Source organism: Xyrauchen texanus, chromosome 41, assembly GCF_025860055.1.
Source record: "Xyrauchen texanus isolate HMW12.3.18 chromosome 41, RBS_HiC_50CHRs, whole genome shotgun sequence".
Taxonomy (NCBI): Eukaryota; Metazoa; Chordata; class Actinopteri; order Cypriniformes; family Catostomidae; genus Xyrauchen; species Xyrauchen texanus.
This window is the reverse complement of record NC_068316.1, coordinates 10,913,887-10,925,192: the sequence shown is the minus strand read 5'-3', so window position 1 is coordinate 10,925,192 and position 11,306 is coordinate 10,913,887. Positions and strand designations below refer to the sequence as shown.

The following is an 11,306-nucleotide window of genomic DNA, read 5'->3' as shown; positions in this document are numbered from 1 at the left end:
TACATTTTGACTTCAAAAACAGAGCACAATTAGTTGATTTCAAGTCTAATGTAAATGTGGTTTGAACTGATAAATACACAGATTTTTGGTAATTTTCAGCTCATTGGTGTGCATGGTAGCGTACTCGTTTGACTATGTCTAATGTTTAGCCAAGAATTGTCAATACCAAATGTAACCTAATATTTTTACACAGTATAAAATGAAACATGACCACAATCTAATCAAAAAACAAAACAGTGTGAGAGACTTACATAGTCAACATATTTGTAACTATATAATAGTATCATTTTGGCAACTGGTATGCAGAGTGGTAAAAACACAATAATAGCTGACAAGGAAGAGATAAGCGTTTATTGCAAAAACTGTGTTTACAAAAAAACTCAAAAATGGTTTAGATTCCTCTTTCAGCTGAAATGGTCCACTGTAAAACATCAATAGAAAATAATTATTATCCCCACACTCTGAATGAGAGGAATATGCCAAAAGTGCCAAAATAGCAAAAGGTCTCACAGGTGAGTAGAAAAACAGCCAGAGCCAGCATTCCACCTCACTTATCTGCACCCCCGGCATTTCCCATGCACTAACAGTGACAGATAGCTTCCCGCAAAAATTCCCTTCCAGCTCATGTTTCTTTAAACAGCCATACTGCTCACTTTTTAGGAAATTCCCTTTTAAAAAGTGCTGACTCTCAACAGCAGAGAGAGTTCCAGAGAAGCTATAATTCCCAGACAGGAGGAAGAACATTTAAACAACAGTGTAATATTTTAACAGATACAAGTTATATGTAAATGTGCTGATATGCTTTTGAGAAAATATTTTATGATTTAAACAGATTTTTTTTTTTATGAAAGTGTTAGGGTTAGGAAAGTGTTAGGGTTAGTTAGGTTAGTGTTAACCCTAAAGGCCCCGGTATCAGGAGATCAGCAGTTACAGAAATACTCGTGCCAGCCCATCTGGCACCAACAATCATGCCATGGTCCAAATCACTTTCCCCATTCTGATGGTTGATGTGAACATTAACTGAAGCTCCTGACCCGTATCTGCTTGATTTTATGCATTGCACTGCTGTCACACGATTGGCTGATTAGATAATTGTATGGATGACTGTTGGTGCCAGATGGGCTGGTTTGAATATTTTTGTAACTGCTGATCTCCTGGGATCTTCACACAAAACAGTCTCTAGAATTTACACAGAATGGTGCCAAAAACAAAAAACATCCATTGAGCAGCAGTTGTGTGAACAGAAATGCCTTTTTGATGAGAGAGGTCAATAGAGAATGGCCAGACTGGTAGCTCAGATAACAACTCTGTACAATTGTGGTGAGAAGAATATCATCTCACAATGCTATTCTGAGATGCGGGTTGGTGCTGTTTTGGCAGCACGAGGGGGGCCAACACAATATTATGCAGGTGGTTTTAATGTTGTGGCTGATCGGTGCATATATATATACTAGACAGACAGACAGATAGACAGACAGATAGATATGTATCACCTATTATTCAAGAATCACCTATTATTAAAGCATATTAAAGTAGCTTCCGAGCACGCTGAAACAATAATTCAGAGTATGGCAGTGGGGGCGTGGTGAAGTGTCCGTACAGAGAGAGAGAAAGCAATAAGGACGCTTGCACCTGAGCAACATTATGTCTATCACCTGTCTCTAATTTCAGAGAGCATGGGGAGAGCAGCACATAAGCAGCTACGCCACCAGCAGAGAGGAAGAGAGAGCCTGGCACAAGGAAGTCCATGGCGTCTGTGAAGCTGATGAGTTTATGAGTGTTCGTATCTGTGAAGCTAATGAGTTTTGTGAAGCTGTAAGCATTGAAGTTGCCAATTAAAAATCAAACCTGTGCCAGGAGAAGCCCATTTCTATGGAATGATATGCCGGACATTATTCAAAAGGAATTGCAAATTGTATTTGCAATTGCATTTTCAATTTGTGGACGCATAAAATGTGACATAATCCAAACGCAATTGCAAATCGCGCATTACCGTTTGCATTTTCGTTTAAGCGAACGCACAGTGACTGCCAAATTTCAAATGGAAAAGCAAAGTCTGTTTGCAACTGTGTTTCCCATATCTTACGAGTTTTGGCCCTGTCATATTTAAATAGCAATTTCAATTACCACGTCTGCTTTTTCACTTTCTCAGCGTCGCGTATGTAGCCAGCCAAAACTCAAATGGAATACTAATTCCCTTAGTATTTCCATTTCCGATGCCTTACACGGAAACCTGTCAATCAGGGTCAAGGGTGGGATTATGCTATGGGGCGTGTTTGTCTTGGGAAGTGATGTCACTCACAGTCTATCACGATCAATAATTAGCACTGCACTTTATTCATCTATAATCTCACACTGGACTGTCAACATATTCTCCTCAATATACTACTTCATATATATATATTTCATATACTCCTACTTATTGTATTGTATATTGTGTGTATTGTTTACTGTACATTGTATATAATTAATGTGTTGTGTAAGTATGTGTACATTTGATATGTAAATTGTTTTGTGTAAGTATGTTGTTTATTGTAATTGGTATATGTCTCGTCACTGTCATGACTGCTATGTTGCTCGGAACTGCACACAAGAATTTCACCTACTGTTGCACTTGTGTACATGGTAGTGTGACAATAAAGTGATTTGATTTGATAAACCAGCGTCTGTTCAGGGCATCACCTCTTGACCGTCAACTGTGAGTGACGTCACTTCCCAAGACAAACACGCCCCATAGCATAATCCCACCCTTGACCCTGATTGACAGGTTTCCGTGTAAGGCATCGGAAATGGAAATACTAAGGGAATTAGTATTCCATTTGAGTTTTGGCTGGCTACATACGCGACGCTGAGAAAGTGAAAAAGCAGACGTGGTAATTGAAATTGCTATTTAAATATGACAGGGCCAAAACTCGTAAGATATGGGAAACACAGTTGCAAACGGACTTTGCTTTTCCATTTGAAATTTGGCAGTCACTGTGCGTTCGCTTAAATGAAAATGCAAACGGTAATGCGCGATTTGCAATTGCGTTTGGATTATGTCACATTTTATGCATCCACAAATTGAAAACGCAATTGCAAATACAATTTGCAATTCCTTTTGAATAATGTCCGGAATATCATTCCATACATTTCCCTATGTCCTCCGTTCATTCTGCTGTGAACCCTTTTACACAGAGATTCAGAGATACTGAAATAAAATGTTGGTGTCTGCTGGCCCATTCAGTTCTTCACAAATGATTTGTTGCACTGATGTTTTTCATTGCATATTCAATTCAAAACCATTAGTAAATGTTTTAGAAGTATATTTTCAAAATATATTTAACAACAAATGGAAACGTCTCATCCATACATGTGTACCTTCTAGAGGTTCTCTTTTAGCCAGCGAATATAGTTCTCAAAACTTCGCAATCCAACTGAGAATTGCAAGGGCCCAAAAGCAAAGCTCAAGCATCCATGGAAACCATCTAGATAGTGATCAACAGTGACTGCAATTCCGGCCTCCTCCAGTCGTCTGCTGTACATGAGTCCATCATCTCTCAGCACATCATGCTCAAAGGTCATGATGTAGGCAGGCGGTACTGCCCTCAGTACTTCCTTTTTAGCTAGTAAAGGGGCCGCTCGCACATCCAGCAATCCTGGCAGCTCCTCTAACAGCTTTGGGTCACCCTGAAGTGGAAACAGGGGCTTATAGTTCTTCTGTAAAGCGGCCGGAAGAAGTTGGGTCCAGTTGATCTTAGCTTTGGCTGCGGCTATCTTGTGGCCCTGATTCAAAGCTGTGTGGTTGTTAGCCAGCAATGAAGGAGCCAGTCTCTGATCCCCACCTAGGTACTCCAGCCAATAGCTGACCAAGTGCGAACGGTATAGGATGGGAATGTTGGCATTCTGCTGGATGGACGGTGTGTTGAAGTCCAAGGCCTGGAGCACAGGATAGACAAGAGCCTGAACTTTGAACTTAATAGGAGCACTGCTGTCCAAGGCCATCTGTGAAAAAAACAGACAAAAAAAGGTGATTATCAGCCATCTTTTGTAATTAATTCCATTAATACGATATTTACAAATAATTATTTTATATTAGGAAAGGGCAGTTCATTCTCGTAGTATGGATGCTTTCGGTAAGAGGATCAACTATCGACAGGAGCAATCCTCACCTTAAAAAATATTAATCCTAATAGTTTTTTTTAAACTAGTGATTTTATCACAAGCTAAAAAGCACACAAAATGTGACATTTATTATAATGGGTTTGTGTGATATTTTTAAAAGTTTATTTTCTGTATGTAAGGCTTAGATCTCATTTCAACAGAGAGACAACAAAATATATTAACATTATTATAATGACATGGTGGTAACAATGGTCCCTCCATGCCCTACTTTACCATGAAGAAAGCACCACTGCAAGGATGTTGGGCTGGCTGGCCAGATAAGAAAACAGCTAATAATAATGATAATGATAATAAATTACATTTATATAGTGCTTTTCTAAGCACTTAAAGCACTTTACAGACTATAGGGTGAATCTCCTCAACTACCACCAGTGTGCAGCATCCACCTGGATGATGAGATTGCAGCCATAGTGTGCCAGAACACCCAACACACACCAGCTATTGATTGTGCGGAGAGTACAGTGGTGTAGCCATTTAATATTTATTGTGGATTATTAGGAAGCCATGATGGATAGAGGTTAATGGCCAGGACACCGGGGTTACACCCCTCCTCTTTTACGAGAAGTATTTTGAGATTATAATAACCATATAGAATAAGGATCTTGGTTTAACATCTTGTTCAAAAGACGGTGCCTTTTACAGTATAGCATCCCCATCACTATACTGGGGCATTAAGACACACACAGACCACAGGGTGAGCACCTCCTGCTGGCCTCACTAACACATAGTTTTCCCCAGGAGCAGGTCTCCACCCAGGTACTAACCAGACTCTACCTTGCTTAAATTCAGTGGGTAATCAGGCAAGAGCTGCAGAGCGATATGCTGCTGGATTAAACAAATTGATTAAACCAATTTCACAGCACAAGTCACGAATACGGCAGGGAGAGTATCATGTTTATAGTATAGATTTAGGGGGAAATAAACATTTGGCTGTAGCAAACAGTGTTGGGGAAGCTATATTAAACCTATAGCTTTCCAAGATACAAGCTATACATAACTTAAGTATAGCTTATAGCTATAGCTTATAGCTTATAGGTGTAAACCTGTCATAAAATGTGTTTGCTACACAATAAGCTACTAACAATAAGTAGCTTGCTAACTTATTTGAAGCTTTTAATACAACACCAAAAACAGTGATAAAAAGAAGCAATTAACAAAAATATTTACTTTAATAAAAAGATGCAGTGCCAGAGACTGCACAGGGGCTCAAGTGAATCTTTGAATCATTTACTAACTGGTTTATTTACAAGAACCATACAAATGAACCGATTCAATACAATCAATTGGACTTCCCATTGCTAATATATGTAGATTGTATGGGGCGGCTGTGGCTCAGGTGGTAGAGTAGGTTGTCCACTAATCGCAGGTTTGGTAGTTCAATTCCCAGCCCACATGACTCCACATGCTGAAGTGTCCTTGGGCAAGACACTGAACCCCAAGTTGCTACCAATGGCAGGCTAGCACATTGCATGGCAGGTTGCTTGTGAATGGGTGAATGAGATGCAGTGTTCAGTGCCTTGAATACCGCTAAAGTTAAGTTGCTGTATATGTGCTGAACATTTACCATTTACATTTAGTATATACTCATTTACTTTAAAGGGATAGTTCACCCAAAAATGAAAATTCTCTCATCATTTATTTCTTCTGCTGAACACAAAAGAAGATTTTTAGATTCTCAGCTCTGTAGGTCTATACAATGCAAGTGAATGGTGACCAGACTTTTGAAGCTTTGAAGATCCAGTAGGTTTGTGTGAGAACAGACCAAAATGTAACTCCTTTTTCACTGTACTTCTTGCCATTGCAGTCTCTAGACACTGTCATGATTTCACTTTCAAGTTTGATTACACTTCCTAGTGTTTGACACATGCGCAGAGCACTAGATGGCAGTATAGGAAGTGTAATCAAGCTTGAAATCATGATCGCCAAGAAGACTGCTGACGTATTACTTACACGGGTAGTTGTTGGTCTGCTATGGCATTACTGCTTGATGCACCTCCTCCAGTGCCCATAGGCCAGAATGTCTCCTAGTGGTGGAGTAGTGGCAGGGACGTCTCCCTGCCACCCCCTGCAGCTGAACTTCGGGTTAGGTGTTACTACACCAACACTTCTCCTTTCTCCTCACCCAGAGCCAAAAGCTGCTTTTCTCTGTGTGATTGTGTTGCCACCTGTAGTGTGCCCTTGGGAGAGCGGAATCCTGCAGCCTGATAAGATGTGCTGGAGGCTTAAATTTGGACTGCTGCAGAAAGAGCATCATTCTTCCTGGCCAAACCACTGGTGCAAGGGGAGAGTATTGTATGTTGCCCTGATACGAAAACTGAGCCTTGCCTGTGGAATCTTCCACAGATCCGCCATGCTGATGTTTCTGACAACAACGCCTTCCCACATTGTCCAGCCCCCCTGACATCCCTGTGCTACAGCCTTGATCTTATAGCACTCATCCTCCATCCTCGTCACCTCAGACACCACCAGTTCTTTCCTCTCTTTCCTGCTGGCCTTGGACCAGTCCTTCCTGTCTTGACTCTGCTGATGATCTCTTTGTGCTGCAGCATGCTAATTGCCAGGTCAACTTCAGCATGGGCTTTCCATTTGCAGCCCATGTAGACCTGGACGTTTGTAATCCTCACTGCCTGGCCAGTGGACTCTTTCATCGCCTACACTAGCCTGGTTTTTGCTTGCTTTTAGCCCATGCTGATGGATTCTGGTGGCAGCTGTAAGATGTTCTTTCCAAAGAGACACATATTCAGCACTGCGCAAGCCCAGCCAGTCAAGATGTACAGTGAAAAAGGGGTTACATTTTGGTCTGTTCTCACTCAAAACCAACTGAATAGCTTCAGAAGACATTCATTAAAATGCTGGAGTCTTATGGATTACTTTTATCATGACTTTATCTCCGTTTTGGAGCTTCAAATACCTGTTCACCATTCACTTGCATTATATGGACCTACAGAGCTGAAATTTTCTTCTAAAAATCTTTTGTGTTCAGCAGAAGAAAATAAGTCATACACATCTGGAATGGAATGAGTAAATAATGAGAGTGTTTTCATTTTTGGGTGAACTCAATACCTGTTGAGCAACAGCAGCGGCAAGATTCCCCCCGGCGCTGTCACCCGACACTGCTACTCTTTCTGGGTCTATCGAGTACTGAGCCAGCACCTCTGCTGTCAGGATACGTTTTGAGGCCTGAAGAGCATCATTATACTGATCTGGGAAATGTGCCAGCCTGTACCTGAACACACAAGTACAACAAAATATATAATGAAAGCGGGTAACTAACTTAAATATTATTTTACATAAATTAAGGATGTAACAAAACAATGAGGCAAATCCTTTCAAGGCCCAGAAAAATATCCCGCATGCTTACTCAACAGATATGACGACTGCATCCAACTCTTCAGCCATAGTCCTGCACAGCATGTCATATGGCTGCATCTCTTTAAACAAAAAGAGAAACTGAACAGAATAAACAACAGACTGATGAAAACAATAACTATTGAAAGTGCAAGTAAAATGTCAGAAATGAAAGTTATTTTTTGCCACTTTTGTTATAGATGTATTATACTGTAGATTGGGTGAAATTGTGAAATCAGGACATGTACTGTATGTACATCATGTTGATATTATTCACATACAACAAACATGATAACAACACAATGGCTGTGCCAGGCCTACTTTTGTTTAGCAACTGACACATTTACATTTAGGGATTGAAAGTTTATCTAGATCAAATTTCTTAATTTCCACTGAACATAGGCACAATGTTTTTTTAGATGTGTTCCCTTAAACAACTACTAGAGGGTGCTTGGTAACTGCTTAACAGAATAATTAAAATCTCTAAATACTTTCTAAGACTTCAGATCTTTCTCTTAGTCCTATTCTTTACCACATTCAGTACTGTATATTCAAAAGGATCGATTTACATTAAATGCGACATTCCTACGATTCATTATATTTTCTTGTCCTAATCATATATTATGCCTAAACATTTTGGATATTTACTAAGCAAACTTGCTGAGCAATGGCAAACAACTACAGGTATTGATAACCATACTGTTAGGTTCCATCCTGTTAATTTTCTTTCCTTTGTGTAAATAATCAAGTTATAATTAATCTTTTTGCATTGTACATATTTATTTATTTATTTTTTTTTTTTTATTATTATCTATGTCTTGCTGCTGTTTTTGTATTGTTTTTTGTATTGTTGTGCACTGGAAGCTCCTGTCACCAAGACAAATTTCTTGTATGTGTAAGCATACGTGACAATAAAGCTGATTCTGATTCTAAAGTGCTTGAGCGGGTCACGTGACGCCATGCGACGCCATTCAGATATGTGAACGACGAGCTCTGCGCACTTTGCTAGTTTTAATACTTTTCATGTCATAAACTGGTGAGATTTGATACACCTTGATCCTTAAATGTTCTAGGAAGACAATATGTCAAAGAATTCAAAATCCTTGGGCTCTGGAGACATTAAAATATGCTTACGCGCTCAAGCTGACTACCCCCTTGGAGGCTGTGGACCAGGGAGTCAATTTGGACAGTGAAGAGAAGGAAATTCGGCATCAATTGATGAATGTTTTGGCAATGCTGGCAAAGGTCATTGCTGACTTGGAGGATTTTGCTGTAATACGTCGATCAATCACTGCCATGGAGACAAAATTCACTGATTATGGTTACAGAAGTGGTGGAATTCAAGAAACGGATTGATTATATGGAGTCATCGGAAAGGGAATTAGCTGCTAATCTGCTAGCGACCAAAGTAGATTTGGAGTGCTTCTGGGAAAAGTTGGAAGACTTAGAGAATCATAGCCAGCGAAATAACATCCGGTTTGTTGGAATTCCTGAAGACGAAGAAGGTCGAGATATGGTGAAATTTCTGAATGGGCTCTTTCTGAGTCTGTTCGACATAACAGGCCATAAGCTGGAAATCGAGCAAGCTCACGGGGTTCTGGCTTAGAGTTCCGCAGAGCGAGACAGGCCCTGATAAATTCTGGCCAAATTTCTGAGAACATCCAATAAAGATCTTGTGTTACATGAGGCAAGGAGTAAAGGAAGAACCACAGCATTTTCTTGTTCCCAGACTTTGCGAATATGACGAGAGAAATGAGATCGATTCAAGGAATGCAAGAAACTCTTACATCAATGGAAGGTTGCTTTACACTGATGTTCCCGGCGAAATTGAGAATAGATGTTAAGGATAGCCGCAAAATATTTACATGCCCATAGCCATTGATACTAATAACACTTTTAAAGTATTCTATCTTGTTCTCTATAGTTCCACGTTGTCGTCTACTGATGAAGATATTAGAAACTTTGTGGAACCATTTGAACTCCCTAAACTGATGACTGAACAAAAACATTATCTTGATTCTGAGATAAACTTGGAGGAGCTTGGCGAGGTAATTAAGGCCTTGCCTACAGGCAAGGCTCCGGGGCCAGATGGCTTTGCCACTGAATATTTTAGATCTTATTCTACAGAACTGGCTCCACTTTTGCTAGAAGTTTATACGGATTCATTAAAGAATGGAAAGCTTCCGCCAACCATGACACAAGCCCGGGTGAGTCTGATTCTTAAAAAGGATGAAGATCCAAGTGAGTGTAAGAGCTACCATCCAATCTCCCTGATCCAGCTAGATGTTAATATATAATACAAATATTTTGGTGTAAAAAAACAATTGGGTCCTAACCAGTATTATGATCACCAGACAAGTGACTTTAATGGGTTGGAAGTCGGCTGGAGTGCCCCATTTCAGAAGTGGTGCTCAGAGATGGGGAGGGTGGCTGCTTTCGAAGAAGCATATAGAAGGGGCATATAGAAGACTGGGGAATTTGGATTTGTTTGTTGGGAAATGGGACAGATACTTGACATTCTTGGAGGGTTCTCGAAGTGGAGCAGTGGAGAGAGAGGGGTAGTTGTTAATGAGTGTGATTATTATATATATAATTTTTTGTAATTTTAATTGTAAATTCATTTTAATTTTTTGGTGTTGTTTTTTTCTTTTTTGTATGTGCTCATGTGTGACCACAGGGGTGTTTGTTAAGGGTCGGGATGGGGTTGTGGATGGGGAGGGGTGGCAGTGCCAGTAAATGTTGATTCTATGTAGATGTGTTTTTCTTTTCTGAGTTCTGTGTGTGAATCTATAAAAATGTTAATCATAAAAAATAAAGTGCTTGACCTTGTCTTGAGCATATTTCTATAAAAATCTCTATAAACTATCCTTTTATAGACATGCTAAAAGGGGTCATGACATTACTTTTTTAATTATTTTAATGTTGCTTGAGGTTCATTTATAAAATTAGTAAAGAAATGTGTACAAAAAAGTTATATATTTGTAAAACACGATCATTTTCTACCCTCATTCTGACCATCTGTCAGAAACACTTGGTTTTGGTGCTGCTTCTCTTTAAGGCTTGACAGTAAATGCCCAATGTTCTGATGGGCTCCCTGCTCTTGACTGACATGCTTTCATTCCGTGCCATCTCACTGACTAACACTACTGGGTGGATTACAGTATAAGATAAAGTAGGCGTTGATGTGTTGTTGTGGAGGTGGTCAGATGCAAATATCTAACACAGTGTGACATCACAATGTGGAATAAGTAGAGAACGAGTCGTTTTAGCAGCTTGGTTTCAATAAATGTTCTTTTTGCAGTGAAGAGGAAGTTTTGAGTTCTGAATCTTACAGTATGTTTTTATAGTACAATGACCTCTTATGGGTCCAAAGATCAAGGGAAATTTGATTCTTCGTTTCATAACCCATTTTAAGATATTAAACACAAGCTATAGTCATTTTAGTCACATAGTTCAAATGGTACTTCATAATAGGAACAACCCCAATCACATTAAATTATGCACTTAACCTAAACTAATGCAAACTCAAGCTATCACATACTTGCACTGCCGAGTGCCCATCCACCTCCATGGAAATAGACAACTCCTTTTTTCAAACACTGCTCCAGTCTTGATGAAGTGGACTCAAACACTCGTGCCTGCACTCCAGAAAAGGAAGTGTCTGTCACACGGACTGTTTGGCTGGACTGTGGAATCTTTATCTGTGCCCATGACATAGCGTACTTCATTAGAAGGAAGGGGTGACCCAATCCAAGGTCATGCGCTAAAAAGCTCTACAAGAAAAAGAATTAAAA

General features: G+C 39.8%; 1 protein-coding gene across 1 annotated transcript; it reads right to left on the bottom strand.

The window, feature by feature from the left end:
• Positions 1 to 3,002: 3,002 nt before the first annotated feature.
• LOC127634503 (neutral cholesterol ester hydrolase 1-like) lies at positions 3,003 to 11,234 on the bottom strand. Its single transcript, XM_052114091.1, has 4 exons — positions 11,054 to 11,234; positions 7,526 to 7,614; positions 7,228 to 7,390; positions 3,003 to 3,984 (listed from the first exon to the last, which is right to left on the bottom strand). The coding sequence occupies exons 1-4, from the start codon at positions 11,081 to 11,083 to the stop codon at positions 3,364 to 3,366; spliced, it is 903 nt and encodes a 300-aa protein (XP_051970051.1). The 5' UTR covers positions 11,084 to 11,234; the 3' UTR covers positions 3,003 to 3,363.
• Positions 11,235 to 11,306: the final 72 nt, after the last annotated feature.

Bases quoted from the DNA above. Each gene is read 5' to 3' on its own strand.
- LOC127634503 (XM_052114091.1), bottom strand. From the start codon at position 11,083: ATGGAGGTGGATGGGCACTCGGCAGTGCAA. The intron at 7,391-7,525 runs GTAAGCATGCGG...TTGTGTGTTCAG, and splicing joins GCAGTCGTCATATCTGTTGA to GTACAGGCTGGCACATTTCC. The intron at 3,985-7,227 runs GTATTGAGTTCA...TTTTTTTCACAG, and splicing joins CCGCTGCTGTTGCTCAACAG to ATGGCCTTGGACAGCAGTGC.